The sequence below is a fragment of the Calonectris borealis genome, chromosome 9 (genome assembly GCF_964195595.1).
Source record: "Calonectris borealis chromosome 9, bCalBor7.hap1.2, whole genome shotgun sequence".
Lineage (NCBI taxonomy): Eukaryota > Metazoa > Chordata > Aves > Procellariiformes > Procellariidae > Calonectris > Calonectris borealis.
In genome coordinates, this window is record NC_134320.1 from 19,879,214 (window position 1) to 19,897,656 (window position 18,443).

The following is an 18,443-nucleotide window of genomic DNA, read 5'->3' on the forward strand; positions in this document are numbered from 1 at the left end:
TCAGCCCTGATTCATTAAGTTCTCATTGTATTCTTTGCACTGTCACCAGTGCTGGCCTTGTGCCTGTTCATGCATCTCCTGTGCAGTCCCTCGAGACCCCAGGGAAGGCTCCTTTTTATTTCACTGCATCAGGATTGAGTGCTCTCTGCACTCAGTTCCCCAAGCACTAGTTCCTTCACAAGGCTCTCTGATCAGTGATTTGTATTACAGGAATTGTTAAAGGGAAAAAAGTCAACTTAAATATCCAGCACCTTCAAAGAGAGATTTCTAAACGTATGTTTCAGATCTCTCATTTTGGTGTCAGACTGATGGATCCAACTTCTTTTTTAAAAAAAATTTGAGTCTGGGGTTGCACAGCTAGCAGAGCACGTCTGCCAGCAATATTTCCCTTTTGTCTTCCATTTGCTATTCTGTTCACTTAGATTATCAGATCTTATGAGCAGGGACCGTGCACAGCAGCAGAGGGCTTTTCTGTACAGTTGCAGCCTCCCAGTAGCACTGCCAGACATATGAGTAATTGGCTGAGCAGCTCTGCAGAGCAGTCTCCTTGCACCATCCAAGCTGAAATGCAGAAGTAAAAGTGATGAAGAATCCTAAAATCATAAGCCTGAAAGGGACCAAAAATCATGAAGAAAAACCTTTTCTTAAAGAAAAATTCTTTGTAAACATATCTGGCATGCTCTTTAAGAGACATTCTGTGATCTTGCAACGTGCTTCTGGGATCTTCTCTCTTCATCGTCGCTTATAAGATAGCTTTAAATTAATGATAAGGAAGCCATTCAGGGCATGGGCTGTGCTGAGGTTCACAGCTTTCATTGTGAATGAGAGAATAAAGTAAACTGATATTGAAAGCAAGGAGGGAGATACAAACACAGTCAGTAAGCCTATAAAAGTCTTAGCCAATTGCAATGGCGAACATCCTGCTGGCGAGGGTGACCTTGAATGAACTAAGTGGGATAAAGTCATCAGCCTGGACTGACGGCTGAAGAATCAGGCTGGATTCCAGCAAACTGAGAGAGCAGATTCCTGACAAGAGTCTCCTGAGCTGTGGCAATGGCTTCTCGGTGTCGGAAATGTGGACAACAGGTGCCCAGGAATCCACCTTTCACTGCTGTCCGGATAACAGAAGGAGAAATGAAATCTTACCATGATTTTATCGGAGGATGCATTAGACTGGAGCGCATGGCAAAGAAAGGTATGTGCAGCATCTTTAAAAGAAATAGCATCTTCTCTTAGTGGTAGCTGCATTGCATTCCTAGGAGATTTGCAAAAAGAGATTATTTTTCTAGTGCTTTCTCCAAGGATTCAGTGGTAAATAAAGACAACTGGCTGGATTTGGATATTAACTCAGGTGTGAGTGCATCATTTGACTTGGCTATATATTTCTGGGATATTTGCAGTGATTTGACATAGAGGAGGTTAAAATGAATGCTAGACTCATTCTGAATAAATGTTTATTTCACTCGGGTGTTAGAGACTGAGGTTTCTGTATATGTCTGGAGCAGGTATTTGCTGCGCATGTAAAATACCTTTTTGAAATGCATGTAAGGAGATGGGGCAGTGGGTATCACGACCCAGTTGACCCTGTCACCCTGTGCTCCTAAATTACTATGTAGAAGGTCAATATCTTTCTCACTGTAAAGATTCTGGTTTCACTGTACTCATAACAGAAACTTTGACTATCGAGCTTTTTGTGCTCTGTGTGAGTCAGTCTGGCTAAGGGTAGTAGTCCACTCTGAGTGGATTGCTAGTGTAAGATGCTGGTGTCCTGGCAATTCATCCTAATTGCATGTTAACGCTGAAGTGGAGTGACGGTAGTTGAAATCTAGGCTGTTGACTGTTTAGTCACATATCAAGATTGCTGAATCATAGAACACTCTTTCTCTATGTGTCATTTGAGAGGAGCCCTTTGGTTTCATTTGCTCTGTTAACTTGAATAAACACTTAGCAAACCTTACATCCAGAAATTTATAACATGTTCACTAGTACATGACAAAAAGATCCCCAAAAGCATGCAATATGATTGTACTTTCAAGTTGAATTGTTTATTATTATTTAATTAGCTCTTCAGCAGAGAGAGTTGCATTCAATGTGGTAAATCGAGAATATTCTGCAGAAAAAGAAGTGGACCAGAAGCAGGTCATCTGCTAGCAGCTCCTGCTTACAAATTGGGGTTTGCAGATGCTTTCTTTAATAGGGCTCTAATGCACAATGCCAGGGTTTGAAAACTGCAAAGCCAGTCCATTGTACCTCTGCTTCTGTTGGCCATCTATCCGTGCTGATTTTTGGGCTCAGTGCCTACCTATGCGTTGTTGTATTTGGCTGACCTTTCGGTAACACTGATGTTTCCAGTTGCACTCTTTGTAATGAGGCATTCTGAGTTCAGCGTAGCATGGCAGAAATGTCTGGTATCTGAGTAAAAGACAGAACAGAATTAATTGAAGTTCCTTTCTGAATCTTTGATTAGATACTTCCAGGTTACTTATGGCTCTGGGGGCCTGTGGGCCTGCTGGAGGTAGAGTTCAGGCATCTGCTGTTCTTTTTCTTCCTGTAGGTAGAGAGGGGAAGACACTGGTAAGAGCTTTGCCATGGTTACTGTTCCCAGGGAAACACCTTCCCTGCCTCTCATGTTGAGAGATGACCCGGCATAGTATTATGGGTGGAAATCCCTTGGAAAATAATTTTCTGCTAGAGAACAGATAGTGTGTCAACTAGTCTGAGCCTGTTGCCATTTTGTGAGGCAGAAAGCATCTTTGCTGCTTTGTTTTAAATCTGACCAAAGAGGCCACAGGAGGGGCAGAAGTTAGGTTATTGCTAGGGGCAATTGCTAGGGCCTTCAGGTGCCTGCATTAGAGCTGCATGAGCTGTGAGAATGCACCAGCGACGTCTGCATGCAGTGACCATGTTAGAAGGGGGCTAAGGAGTTGGCGAGGCGGCACAGGAATTCATAATAACAACACTGCCTAGGTTCTTTTCTCCTGCTTTGAACTGACTCTGACCCTGTACTCATCTCTTGTCTTGTTTTTTGCCTTAGTTTTCTTATCTGTAAAGTAGAAGCACTGGGAATTACCTGCCTCCATAGTGGATCTTGATAATGTACCTATGACTATCCTTTGAAGATGAGACCAGTTTCCCTTTGCAGTAGGTGCTGCATAAACACAGGGAAAGAAAGATGATGTGTCCCAAAGAACTTGGGCTCTGCCTGCCCCGTCTTGCTAGTCCTTTGCTACTAGCAAAGATTTGTTGACAAACTCTAGGGGTGGACGTGTGCCTCTTTCTCAGACTGGCTCTGTCTGAACATAGTGGCAATGCAGAATCATGGATCTCTGTGGCATGTTCTGACTTGACTCTCACTTAGGGCTACCCTTTCTGCAATGTAAAGATCCAGCTGGAGTGTTGTTGAGGGCTAATTGGCTAGTGCTTATTCAGTACTTCAGGCACTCCAAAGTATGAAGCATTTTTCACATACAGACCACATCTGTGGAGCCTTTGGAATATTCTGTGTCAATTTTATCTCTTGTACTAAATATCATAACTAGAAGAGATGGAAGGCACACAGGTAACTACAGCAGAAATAGAGGCCACGTGGTTGCAGTCAGGCCTGCAGGTCACCTACCTTTGATCAGCAGTACCCTATACCCTGCCAAGCTAATCCAGTTCCTGGATCATGCAAGTTCAAGTCTTCCTTTGAATCAATGTGATTTGTTTTGATGAGTGGTTAAAAGCGTGGTTGTAGTCTCCTGTTCATGTAAAGAGATGAAAATAGTGAATGCTTACAAAAAGAAAGTGCTGCTGTGAGGGGCAGTTGAAGGGCAGTTTCCCTATGGCCATGTGATGACTGCTCAGAGCTCCACAGCCCTGGCTCCCTGCAAAAGGCAGAGAAAGGATTTTGCTGTATGAGGTGGCCTACGGGTGCTGAAGTCCCCTCTGGGGTCTGATGTACAAATGGTGCTATTTTGAGTACCAGTATGTGACCTTGAGACTCTCTGGGAGCTGCAGCTCCAAGGTGCTGTAACAGACAACCAAGGGGAAGGAGCCCCCAGAAAGCCAGGCAAGAAATGTGGCAGGGACTCCAGTCCAGAGCTGATCCACCTTGTAGTGCTCTCAGTTCCTCACAAAAGAGATACTGAAGCTGAAAGCAAAGCATAGCCTCTTGTCATGAACTACATCATTCTTGGACAGTGGCTCATGTGCCTTTTCAGCACTGACATGACTATTCATCCAGCTGCTGGTTCACATCTTTTATGCTTGAGGACACCTCCTGCCAAAATGGCCCCCTTTGTCCCCAGATGCTGTTAATTAGCCTGCCTTGTGATGCTCGAGTCCTCCAATGGGACCGTACAGCTACTGGAGCTTAACATGGATGGATGAGCATTGGCTGGTTAGACTGTGTTTCTGCATGCTGTGGAGCCTGAGGCTGCATGCAGATTATATACTTTTAAGTGAATAAATGTGTGGTTTTTATCTGTGCTCAAGGCTGGTGGCTGCATAAAACAGGGTAATGAATCTGCAGACACTAAGGAGTATGCAGCTCATTACTGAGGCTTTTCAGGATTTTGCTGTTGCTGCAAAACCAGGCAAGATCCTCCTTGCCAGTAGGATGGGGACCTGTCTCTTGTGCTAACAGAGTACTTCTGATTTTGACTTTCTGTAGGACAGAGGAATGCTGCAGTTCTGTCTGTCCACCAATCATAGGCACTTGTTTTCGGTCCTACTGCTGTGTCTTTCTTACTGCTGGAAATGAAAAGCAATTCTTCAGATCTATCTGCTCAGGGAGGAAAAGGGACTGAAGTATTGGAAATGGTTTTAGAGCAGTTAAGGATTTAAAGATAGAAAACAACTTCTATAGTGCTATCTCCAAAAGGAGATCTCATCTGAATGAGATCAGGCTGAAATTTCTTTCACCTTCAATAGTGAAATAAATGAGAAATGTTTTCCTTTCCCACATGGCTGACCTTTCTACAAAGGTGCTGGTTACTGGGGAAAGTATCTCTTTCATGTGAAGACTGAAATCTGCAGTGTAAGTGGAAGGTGTTTCTAAACCTCTTGAGACTTAGTCACAGTGCCTCCTTGTGCATTGCTCAGAATTTTGCTTGGTTTATTTGCATTCAGTATTTATTCTCCTCTTTAATGTAAAATGCTACCTAGGGAACCTGGGATAAATTTTTTTCGGCTGGCTTTCACTGCAAAGAAAATAGCTAAAATACAATATTCTGTTTTCCGTAGAGGTTTTTCTAAGAAAAGATCCTTATCTTAGATGCTTGTGTCTCTATTCACCTGTTCCCATTGATATGCAGCCTGCTCTGCTGCTAGTGAACAATACTGAACCCTGTTTACCTAATCAGAAAAATCCAGAGAACGGTGATGAAAATAGGGAAGGCATAGCTTGATTTCCATTTAAAAAGAGTTTTGAGAGATAAGTAGTACTGAGAAGATCAAGAGAACAAATTCTCAGAGGGCAAGTTATAGCAGAGACCTTCTGGGTATTTATGTTTTTCCCTTCCTCCCACGATACCAGAACAAGAAACAACTCAGTGAAATGGAAAAGCATTAAACACGGATAGACAGATTGCTGTAATTGGTAACATTTTGTTAACTTGTGGGACTTATTACCACAAAATAATAGCTCAGTTTGCTTTTTTTTTAATCGCCTAAATTGTAGTGTAAACTGTCTGGGGAGAAGATTTCAGGGGAAAATGGTGCTGAATGTACTGGGAGGTTGGAGATCATCTGTTCAGAGCTCTCACGCTGTTTACGCCCATGGAGCTTATTCTACAATTTCAGCCAGTTCTGCTGCTTCAAGCCCCACTTAAAGACCCACTTCTGCTGTGCTAGTATGTTGATCTTGTGTATAAATTCTGCTGCTTATTTATTATCTGAATCTTGCTGTGGATTAGCCTGCCCAGTGGGGTTTCTAAGTCATGGACTCTCCTCCTTCACCACCTGGACATTATTTAGTAGAATTACTGGTGTTCAAGTATAAAAGAATGATAAATAAAGCGTGGTTGTAGCAGCCCAGCTTCCTATATATGAATATTTGATCTATGCCAGGTGTCTTGTTGCACAAATTTCTGATCCTATTAGTTCATTCCATTTCTCAAGGGCAAAAAAAAAAAAGAATCTTCCAGGCTTTTACAACAGACAAGAATTATTGACCAAACATTTCTTTTTTTCACCTTTTTCTAAGCCAGGATGTCTCAGCAACTTTGTTCTGCACAGAGACAGCACTTTATTCATATTCAGAATCTGTTCCTGTGAGTCATTAAGTTGGGGATTGCTGAGTTCAGGCTATTCATCTAAACTCTTGAGTCACCACCTTGATACAGTGTGCTGCTGTGGGGACCTCTAAGGAGCAAGGGTCTACCTGGCTGAAGATCTGATTATGAAATTGGGATACTGTTAATTAGTAAGGTCATCCTCTGCTAGCACTGGGAAAAGCTGAGGTGAGATGGGAAGAGGTAAAGGAATGGGATAGTCTGTTCCATTTTCCCTTGACTTTACCGCTAGACTTAAGAAGGGAAATCTGCCAGAGAAAGGATGAAATTGAGGGCAACTACCGAATTTTTAAGTGGAAACCACAATAAGAATCAACAGATTGGAAATTAAAGTTAGAGCTTTGAAACACAAGCCAATTTCTTCGTGTTAGGTCAGCTCCAGGGGAAGCAATGGATTCGCAGTTGCCTGGAGTCTTTAAAAGATTAAAGAGCTTTTTAAAATGCTGGTTTAATCCAATTTCTGTGAACTTCTTGTGTGTTCAACAAGTCAAACACAATGAACCTAGTGCTCCCCCCTGGTCCTGCAGTGAAAGAATCTGGGAAGATGATCTCTGAGTTAGAGGCACTCAGGTATGAGCCGTTCCTTGTCATGCTTTTGGAGAGCCATACCCACAGGTGTGAACACATGAACAGATGCTCGGATGGTGCAAGTTATTTCAGTGAAACTGGGATGTATTGTAGCAACTGAGGATCAGGTCCTTGATTTTTTTAAAAAAGTAAACTTCCATATGTACTGCAGATTCTTAGCAGTGACAAAAACATCAGTAAGTATTACTCTATTCCATATGCTGCATGCTGGTGGGACAATATTTGGGTAGTACAAAATATTGTTCTACTGACAGAGGCACAACTAAGCCTTTTGAGCTTGGCAAAGACATTTTACAGATGCACTCTGAAATTACCTTTACTAATTATGCAAATGAAAAAATGTCTGACACTTGTAAATCTAGTTTATGAAACTGGAAGTGCTGTTCGATGAGTTTTCTTTTGCGTGTGCAGTGGACTGAGAGGAACTTCTTGGTGCCCCTTCTATGGTGAGTTCATTCCTCTCCTTGTCTCAGTAGTCAGCACAGGTTAGCCATTTATGTTCACTTCCAGAATAGCATTTAGTCTTCTGACTCCACAGCTGGATCTGCTACTTCTGCAGCATTTCTACACACAGGGTTAAAATGATTTTTAGAGTGTAATCATCTGGCACCTTTATCAGCCACTTACATCGATGTGACACTTGTCCATAGCGCTTTGGATCTTCTCCCACCTCTGCTCCTAGAGAGGACGAGTCTCTGCAGGAAGGTTCCGAATGCTGCCCGGGAGAGGGCAGTGCACTACACCAGACCTTGGCTGGGGAACTTCGCTGTGCGCTGACTGCTGCCTGTTGTGGGGTTCCCAGTGGCTACAAGCTGGGTCTCGGAGCGTAACTGGGCTGTTGTCCCTTCACTGTGCGCAAGCAGAGCTGGAGCTAAATCTCCCACCCACAGCCTCTCCTCCAGAGAGCAAAACGTGTCTGGAATAGGAGACAGATTTTGATTGTAAATTGGTTACGTGTGAACATTTATATCAGTATAGGCAGCAGAGAGTAACATTGCACACGCACTACAGCTGGTAAATTCATTTGTTTAGCATGCAGTTTAGGAGAGGCTGGGGAAAGACAGTGCAATGTAGAAAACTTACTATGCATCTTGCCGCTCTCCTAGTCTACCTTTATCCACCTAGTGTCTATCTGCAACACTACAGGTGTCTTAAGCTCTCATACGTATCTTGTACCTAGCATGGTGATGCTCTACTTTGATTTGGCATTTATCTGTAACTACATATAAAATCCTGTTAGTTTTCTCATGCTATACTGTAAACATTGTGATAATTCGTGTTGGTTGGCTGATGGGGGAAGGATGGAAACACTGGGTGTGTTATCCTTAAGACAGATCCACTCCAGTAGCCTATCTGTACAGAAGACTTTGGTCTGCTCCTCATTTTACAAGTGGGGAAAACTGAGGTTGCTGGTGACCTGGATTCCTCTCCCTGTGCCTCAATTTCCCTGTCTATAAAATGAATGACACTCTTTTTAGCCTGACTGATGGCAGGACATGTAGAAGAAACAAGATGTTATTACTGCATCATGCATTCTAGGAGACAGCTGCTCTGCTGTACCCTAGGTAAAGAGTGACTTGTATCTAAGGTTACTGATTACTGAGCTGCTGGGGTTTGTGGTAGGAAAGGGACAATTTTATCAATAGACCTAATGCTAAAGTGATGACCCAGTATTGCTTCAGACAGCTATAGATGCCGTGTTACCATTGTCACACCAACATGAAAGCACATGTGTACTTTCTTCATGCACTGTGCAAACTTGTTGAATTTGTTGAACTAGATATGTAGAACCGATTACTCCACTGTCCAAGAGCTGGCGTCATGTTTCCAACCAAATTCATAGGTCTCGTGCAGTCTTCTCCTTTGTCTTTAAATGACAGTACTATGCTTTGGTGTGTGGGTGTGCCCTCGGGATAGTACTCCAAGACTATTCACAGCAGCGCTGTTGGTTTCCCTTGGCCCTGAATACTCTACTATTTAAAGTTATTTTAATGAGAGCCCTTTCCATGCCTTAGTCTGAGCAAATGAATCTGTTTTGTCTCTTGTTGGGATGTACCTTTATGTGTTTGTAGTAAGCTGTGAATGCCTCCGAAGTGTCTAAGGGTCTGAGTGGAGAGCTGCCTGGGAGGGAAGAAGCCAGCTGTACCTTGGGGAGGGTTAAAGCCTGGGTATGGTGCGTGTCAGAGGTCTCTGCTGTGGTTTGCGTTGAAGCAGTTACTAAGCAATTTGTGCAGTCTCCTCCAGGAGAGCGTCAGCTCTTTGGTGCACCGTTGGTTAGATCCAGGACTGCTTCCACAGAGGGCTGCCTCTCTTCATCCCTCCCCTCTGCCTTGTGTGAACTCATTACCACAGCGGGACTGCAGAGAAGCCAGCCTGCGACACAAGGGAGGGTACATGCTTGTGAGTGTGTGTGGGTCTAAAGGGGAGGCATCGGTCTTCGCAGTGTGTTTCTGTTGCTTTTTCTAATGGGCATCTGAACTGAGATGGTGGTGACAGCTTGGAGAAGGCTGCTGGAGTGATGGCTGGATCTCGTCGGGCAGAGAGGTCAGCTGTGAGTGGTATTTGTCCTGTTACTGAGATACATATTCAGAGTGCTGCTGGCAGCAGTGATGGCTGCTATGGCTCACTGTTTTTCTCCAATGGCAGTAACCAGGGAAATATTTTTGAGCTAACTGGCCTCTATTCAGGAGTAAGCAAGAAAACAGTCCTTCAGCTCCTGAGCTGAGTGGTCCCTCAGAAGTTATGTGAATAGGCTCTGAAATGATTTTGCTGGTTGCAATAGTTCAGAGCAGAGCCAGTGGCTGGAATTTTTCTAAGATAGTTTCAGCTGTGAAACTGTCTGCTGGCAAGCTCTGGGGAGGAAGGAATGAAGTCTGCCGTATCTCTTGATTAGCTTAGTGTCCAAGTATTGTAGTGAATGTATTTTAGCTTTGCAGTTTGCCACACGCGGTTTTTGTTATTCATGATGGATTTTAACATGACAGTGTGGAAATGTGAAACCTTCTTTTGTTGCGTTCTATTCTCTGAGCAGGAATTTGTTTTCTAGCAATCCAGCGTTGTTGTGAAGCACAGATTTTTGGGAAGAAGACGAAATAACTTTTCTCTGGTAAAAATTAGAAACCATCAAGAAGTTTTTACTACTGAGGAACTAGGCAAAGGGCTGTGCCATGCTGCTGTAAATCTCTTGAAGCCGATGCTGAGATTAGACCTTGGCCTTTAATGCCCTTTGTTAGGGATGTTTCTGTTTTGTGGAGAGCAGGATATAACATCCCCCTATAATATCCAGCATGTGCTCTGGGAAATCAAGCAATGTCTGTCTCAAAAAAAAAAAAAAAAAAAAAAAAAAATTTGCTGAGCAAATGATGTGGAATGGTATGTTTCTTTAGCTCTTTGCTCGTTATGGATAGTTCATAATGTATAGTGAAGATCTGTTAATAATTTCTTATCTATCCCTTGTGATTTTACAGAAATGTTATAAGAAGTGTCTTCATAATAGGATGCGATACGAAGTCACCTGAACTGAACAGTGAGAGTATACACTTTAAGAATTTTATATTAATTTGTACAATTTAGCTTTTATGGGGATTATTAATCAAGGCTTCTTAGATGTGTGCATAAATATATGGTGCATTCTGACAATAAGTAGTTGTTGAAGTCCTTGACGTGTGACTATAGGTATAGATTCATACACACCAATGTATTTTTGTAGAATGTACCAACAGTAAATCAAAATACTGGCTTATTTTCACTTTCTTCCAGTTTACTTATGTAGGAGAAAGATTTTGATTTTTTGATTCACCAATCAATTTTAAGACATTTTCTTTAAAAACAGACAAAAAAATCCCAGCCAAACAAGAACATCAAAAGACTTCAAGAAGTGGTCAAATGGATGTCGTGGTTTAACCCCAGCCGGTGACTGAGCACCACACAGCCGCTTGCTCACCCACCCCCCCACCCCCCCCGATGGGATGGGGGAGAGAATCAGAAGAGTAAAAGTGAGAAAACTCGTGGGTTGAGATAAGAACAGTTTAATAATTAAAATAAAATAGTAATAATAATAGAATATGTAAAGCAAGTGATGCGTGGATGTAATTGCTCACCACCTGCTGACTGATGCCCAGCCAGTCCCCGAGCAGCGGCCCCCCTGCCAGCTTTCCCCCAGTTAATATGCTGAGCATGACGTCATATGGTATGGAATATCCCTTTGGCCAGTTTGGGTCAGCTGTCCTGGCTGTGCCCCCTCCCAGCTCCTTGTGCATCTCCAGCCTTCTCAGTCAGTAGAGCATGGGAAGCTGAAAAGTCCTTGATTTAATGTAAGCACTACTTAGCAACAACTAAAACAGTGGTGTGTTATAAAAATTATTCTCATACTAAATCCGAAACACAGCACTATATCAGCTACTAGGAAGAAAATTAACTCTATCCCAGCCAAAACAAGGACAATGGAAAAAGTGGCAAAATCCGTTTCTTCACCCAAGGAAGTCTATACCAAAATCTTTTGAAGTTGGCTTAGAAAAGCTGAAGTAAACCCTAGAGGGTGCACATTAGCAGTAGCAGCACTGCATATAATAGTAGCAGGGACCCATCCTGTCTGGGTTGGTAACAGCCTGCTTGCCAATTTGACACAGAAGTGAATAATTGATTAAACTATAGATAGGTCTGATTGAGAACTGTCAACTTCACTACTGCTGAGTCTTGGGGTTCCCGGGCTCAGATTTTAATTCTGTATCTGAACTTCCTGGCCTTCTGCTATAATTTTAGATTAATACATATTTAGATGTTTAACAGAACAGGACTCCAAGCATATATACGTTTCCTCTAGTTTCAGTGCAGCCGCACATGGACTTAACTTTGCCTTATGCACATGCCTGAGGGGTCTGCTGAATTAGCAACCACCTGAAAGCCTGGATCTAAAGGCTGGGAGAAGTTCAGGTTTGGATCTAAAATAACTGTGGTTCACTTGCATTTCCAATGTAAAGAAGGAGCATGCTGGACTCTTTGTGACTTGAAAGTCACTGCAAGCAAGTCCTTGAAAAGTCCTTGCAGTTTGCTAATGGCTGGTGTGATCTTGAAGGTAAGCTAGAAATTTCTCTTTTATGTAGTGGCAATGTTGACCTGCAAATAACTGGGAATTATAATTCTCCCCAGTGTCCCTGCTGCTTTGATGCCTGCCTGTCTGTCGTCCTTACCTTCTTACTTGGACAGCATTCAAATGTGTCCTTTGGAGGTTGCCGCTAACATGAACCAGAGTTACTGAAATGTTTTAGAAGAATCTTCTGTCTTTGGAAGTTAGTTAGAAAACTTCGCTGTGAAACTTGGTTTTAATGAGAATAGAAATTGCATTTAAACAAATACACTTTCTAGGTTTTACAGTTGTGCTTGATTAGCAAATGATCTGAGAGAAAAGATGACACCAGTCACCTACCTATGCTGCATTTTGGCTTTTGCTCTAAGATGATCTAAGTGTGATTCTCTGCTGGAAGAGGTAGTCCTGGCCTCACCATTTCCCACCCCGCGCCTTGCTGGCACTTGTACCCTTCAAGCTCCTTTGCAGAGAACTAACCCAGATAAGAAACAATCCACTAAGAAAAAGATTGCTTCACTTTGTTTACAATAACATTTCTCCTGGCTTAGTTTTCAGTTGACTCAACATGGGTTAGCAAAAAAAGAGGTGGTGGGAATGTGCAGAAGAATAAAAGCAAGGATGGGATTTCCTTTCTGTTTATAGCTGGATTTTTAGTTCCTCTTAAAGCAAACAATCTGTAGCACAGCCAGCTTGTATCAGTAACTGATCTTGCTGTTTCTCTGTCTGGGCTGAAAGAATAAACAAACCTTTTCAAAAAGTAAACAAAGGGCACAAATAGTGAGGAAGAGAAATAAACAGAATTAAAAAAAAGAAACCCAAACCAAGAGCTTCTTTCCCTGGTGTAGTAACTTTGAAGTTCTTTTTGGCCTTCAGGAAGGGAAATGTTTTGCTTAATGGTTTGCATTGGGAATTCTGGTGGGACAGAATATTTTCATATCCTTTAGCTTGCTCAAGCCTTATCAGTGAAGACATGCAAATTTGTCTCCTTAGTATGTGTAATTCTTGAAATCTCAGTTCTGCTAGACTCTTAGTTACCTGTTGTTGTTCATGGCCAGCAGAAATTGGAAGAACAGTTGAACTGTAGATACTTTGCAACTTCCAAACTCTGAATTTGTGCATTGCCTTTTGGTACTTTTTAAGAAGAATAAGAACACATAACATTAGGTGTCCTTTCATGCTCTTAAAATGAAATCTCTGGCCTTATTGCTTAACCCTGTCGAACTCTTTTCCATCACATCAGCAATCTGATTTTTCCTCAAATCCACAATTTTGATTTGAATGCTGTGAGGGTCATTTTTGACTAAGCTTGCACACAGTAGAAGTAGGCTGATGTACTCTGAGTTTAGCAAAGATTTTATTTCACTCCCAGCTGTCTTCCTTTCCTGTGAATTATATATTAGGCTGTCATTAAGAAGAGATTAACTTTGCTTTGGAAATTTGTAACCCATTATTCCAAGATTAGTGACTTAAGATGGGGGATTGAGGCAACCCCCTCTTCTAGTCAACAGAAGGCCAGGCAGTTGTAGCATTCCGTCACTAAAAAACAACGAAACCCCAGTGTCCTGTTATGGCTGGTTGCCTTTGGTTGTCTTTCATGGGGCGATAGGCACTGCTGTGTCAATCTGCTCTGTGCAGTCCAATCTTTCACTGCAGCAGGTCATCTTTCCAACACTGTTGGAAACCATTAGTTGCTGTTAGCATGTAAACTAGTTTCTCTCTGCTCAGAGAAGAGAAGAGGGAACAAGATTATGTTCATTGTAGCTTTTATACAGCTGCTGGTGGTGTAGCCTTGAAGGCGGCAGTCTGTGGGCTGTGCTCCAGACATGCTGCAGGAATACATACAGCTGTGCTGAGAAATGAAATAGGCAAGTGTGTGTGGGGGCAAGCCCAACCACGTTTCATTTTTAAGTGAGGAATTATGAAGCGTAACTGAACGGCTTTCCTCTTAAAGATTCGATAGCACAGTTGCAGCTAGCCTCCCTAGAGATCTGGGAGGAAGGAGAAGCTGTGTCAGACAGATGGCTGTAGTAATTGCTTTTTTTTTCTCCCCCTCGATAGAAAAGCTTGGGAAGCAAAACTGTAAGGCCTAATTCTTCTGCAGGGAAACTGGTCTTGCATGTAAAAACTTGAACAGTCTCTGCTAGGAATTGAATTTATAGCAGTTTAAGAGGAGAGCCAAGAGTGGATGGACTGACTTGTTTCTTTTTTTTTCACCTAGTGTCAAATTCTTATTCACATTTTAATTGTCGTGGCAAATTCAATTAGCTCAAGTAATGAAGAACTGCATGGGACGTGTAAAGATTCAACTTTGGTGACCTATGTAGGGGATTGACGTTGTTTCACATAATACTATTTAATCAATTAAGCTTTTTTCTTTTTAAAATTTGAGAAGCTATGTGTAACTGCTTCTTCAATTAAAAAAAAGTTAAGACCACAAGAATAATCACACAGAAGCTAGGAAATACCTGAGTCAAGGTTGCCAAGATAACCATGTTCCAGCGACTTGGCAGGTATGTGTTTTGGTATGATCTTTAGTGGCATGGCTATACAGTTGTTTGGTTTTTTTTGTCAGGACACAGGACTGCTCTGAAGTGACCAGAGCTTGTCCATCTCTTATGCAGATGCTAGCAAGGTGCAATGAAGCAAGACAGTTGTTGTCAAGCTCCTGCCACTAAAACCTTCCCATTGACTTTTGGGTCCCTGTGCAGTGAATAAAAACATGCCTATCATCAGTAAGTTTTTCTGAAGTAGTCTATGAACCTGCAGCTGTTCACTCAATGTCAGCTCATGTCAGCCTAAAGCAGGGTTTTCTCAGCTGTGGTATCTGTCCTACAGGAAAATGGTACATTTCTTCTGCCCAAGAGGCTGAACACCACTTCCTGCAGGCTTGTGCCATGCAGTACACAGGCCAGGAAGGCTACAGAGCCTCCTGGGATAAAGTTAGTGGAAATATGAATGGATTAATGCTCACTAATGCTAGGCATTTGGTTTGCTTTTAAGAATTTTTTCAAGCTTTTCTTTTAGTCAAAGATTAAAAACTTGCTTTAGCAGTCCCAGATAATCACAGGTTTCTAAGGACTGGGACTTCTATTGCAAGCTCTGTGCTTGGTGTTGGTGTTACGAATTCATCAATATTGGAGAGTAACTACCTTTAAGGACTGTCCTAGAGGAAGATGCAAGAAGGCAAATGATATCTTGTGTGCTGTTGGCTACAGCTACTGGCATTTCGTAGCCGTGTGATCTGATTTGCCATTCAGGCTCACGAGGCACTTTTGCTTGTTTCCTCAGACTTTCTCAGTCTCTTGCTAGTTTCTTTTGCTATGATTTCTTTTCCCTGCATGTCAGTGTGTGAGCTATGCTCACTTACTTGAACGTGTGATTCCTAGTCACCAAATGTATTTTATACCACCTTTCTCATCATCTGAATGTCTCCTGCCGAGTGTGGCTTTTACAGCAAATCCCATGTGGCTCACTGGAGAGAGTCTTGCCCAGGCAGGGGATTTGATGAGACCTAACTGGCACTCTGCCGTTCCTGTTTCTATTACTTCATCTTATCCTTACACTGCAAAATTCTTTAGAAACCAGAAACCAAGCTATTTTTAGAGCAAGCTAATAAAGCAGCTATATGAAGGCTGGGGGGCGTGGAATCTCTTTGCTCAAGACTGGTTGATATTAATGATGCCTTCATATTGCAAATATTAGAAGCAAGCTATTGTACTGGCAGGTTTGTTACTCTGGAGGGATGAGCAAGCCTCTGAGAGGCTAGAGATGTGGCACATTTTCTAGTTCATTTTCCATTCCTTGTGATTGTCCCATCCGTTGTAGAAATCTTTGCTCCATCTTTGCACTGTTTGGCATAAGCTCAGTCCTGGTCACCCTAGCCTGAGTGCACCTGTCTACCTGTGGGACCGCACAGTTGTCACAATACCTTTGCATGCTGAAATCAACAGTATTGTCTTCAATGGATGCTGCAAGGTTTCTTGGAGTCCAAGCTCTGTTTTAATATTTTGATTTTTTTTCCTGCTTCTGAGTTGGTTTTTTTTTTTGCTATTTTTTGATTCAGCTATAGTCACCTCTAAACACCCATTTTTCTCTCTGCTGCCTCCATCTTGCTGCCAACCTTTGGTTTGAAAAGGGCATATCTATTACTATTATGGTGATTCAGAAACACTTCAAGTAGACTGTCTGAAGAATGCTAGAAGTCTTTGACCAATGATCTGGAGACACTTGTTAGTACCTGTTGAGAATTGTATTAATAGATTACAGGCCCTTTTTGTTGCTAGTTCCTTGGGTGTAGTATTTATCTGACTCTAAACAGGGCTATCAATATGCTATTCTTAAGCAGCTAGCAGAGAAATCAGGCCTATGGTGTTCTCTGCTTTCTAATAAATAACCTTGTATATTCAAAATTATTTTGTTTTGCCTTTCCTTTTTTACTCTGCAGTTTCCCCCACAGATCCCATTCTGGACATGCATGGGGGAAACTGCAGAGGAAAAAAGGAAAAACTTAATGGGTTACTGTTATTTTGTTTGCTTTGGGAACGTATACCTGCCTCTTTCAGTTTCCTCAAAACCTGGAGTACCATGTGGCTGTTGGCTGGGATCTCTGTACTGCCACTATATGCATAATGAATTGTCATAAAACTCACTTTAGGTGGGCTGGGGGAGGAGGTAAACACAGCAACTCAGGGGGGCAGGCTATAAACTACTTTGTGGGTCCTCTGACTTCCCTGTTTTGTCTGAGACAGACGCGCAAGACGGGTGATGCTGTGCCAGTTCGCACGTCCTTCCTATGCGCAAAAATGTTGTCGGAAGGGGATAAAACAGACTCTGGGAATCCTGATGTCTAAGGATTAAGGATTTGTGGATGTTTGATATACAGACAAGAAAAAGCTGTGGAAGGACAGGTGAGATTACTGCTGCAGCATGGTACTCAGCTGCCTTGAATAATGTCAGCTGGGGTGAGCAGGATACCTGCGGGGAGATCAGGAGGCTGTTTGTCCTTCAGTCTCTAAGTGACCATGTGCTGTACTGAAAGCAAAGCCCAGCAAATAGGATTGCTAGTTATGGTTTTTTAAGGCATAGAATGGAAATCAGTTCTCTGTCCCTAGCTGTTCAGTGGGCTTTCCTTTGAGAAACTGAACATAACTTGCTGAATATGATGTACTGAGTTTAGCTTTACTATCCATTTCAGTGGATTCTCACAGACCATAACACCAAGTTATCTCAGGTCTAGGGTGTCTACAGACACAGAGGCTCAGAACAGTGTTACTGTTTTAGCCGTTCTGTTGTTCTGTCTAGAAATTTGCAGGCTTTTGTCCTGCTTCAAAATCAATTGCAAGTGAGTGTCCTGCTGATGAAAAGGTCCTAATGGCTGTACCAATCCTGGAGAATGACTCTTTTTCAGCACCTGCAAAACAAAGCACAGAGAAGATCATATGCTGCTTGAGTGGAAGAGACCAGCCCTGTTCTGGCCTTGTGCAGTCTTTGGTCCCTTTGGCCTGTTTGTTATAGAAGCCTTGTGAAATATAGTCATGAAAGTCATGAATCTATTTTCCCCAAGCAGATTTCAGAACAATGTCAGTGATATGCTGGAATATCATCCACCAGTGGCACCCTGTGTAGCACAGGGCACTTCTACAGGTAGATGTGCATTGCTTTTAGCAGTTCTCCTGTAGCGATCAAGGCTGGAGGAAAGAGGGTGTGATGGTGTGGTCCAGACAACCACTGCACTGTGGCTGCCAAGAAATAGTGTAATGCATCAGAGTACAAGGTTAAGTTGCCCTGATGTCAAGGCAGAGATGAGGCAGATCCTACTCTTAATTCCTGCTCTGTGAAGTCTGGAGAGAAAAGCAAACACTGAGCTGGTGTCAGAATGTATTTGTACCTGGCAGAATGACCAGGATCCCTTATCTTACTTGGACAAGCTGTGTCAATCAGTCAAAAGCAACGGGGCTTTGTAGGGTTTCTTGTCATCCCAAGCAAAGGCAAACTCTCTTGGTTTTGACAGGGTCATCTCTGGAGGTTAAGTCATGAATCTGTGTGTAATTTGCTGTTGTGAAGCTGTGTTGGGATGTAGTTTTCATTGTTGCAGTTCTGGTGCCTTGGGGTGGGGAGAGGATATGGTGGTTTTCCTACAAAGGCTGTATCTGCCTTCTGATGTGTTGTGATCTCTACTGCATATTCAGGTTTTGACTGAGAGAATAAGCCACAAATCTTAGTTGTCCCACTATGCTTTCTGAAACAAACTGCTCTCTTCCCTACCTGCAGCCCCCACCAGTTCAGGAGACCTTGAGTCTTACTGATCTCTTATGTATACACGCTGTACCTGACACAGTCAGACTCAAATCTTGGACAACTCTTGGGCTTCATTCAGGCGATGAAAAAGGTAGTATAAAATACATTTCATGACTAGGAATGACACATTCAAATAAGTGAGCATAGCTCACACCCTGACATGCAGGGCTCGTGGGCTATAACTGTGTGGCTCAGTG

General features: G+C 42.6%; 1 protein-coding gene across 1 annotated transcript in view; it reads left to right on the forward strand.

Annotated features, from left to right (window-relative positions):
- Window positions 1-500: 500 nt before the first annotated feature.
- The window catches only part of MCF2L2 (MCF.2 cell line derived transforming sequence-like 2), a 162,400-nt gene continuing 144,457 nt past the window's right edge, over window positions 501-18,443 (forward strand). The window contains exon 1 of the mRNA XM_075157294.1: window positions 501-1,195. Coding sequence (XP_075013395.1) covers window positions 1,054-1,195 — 142 coding nt within the window. The 5' untranslated portion in view covers window positions 501-1,053. The remainder of the gene's footprint in view (window positions 1,196-18,443) is intronic.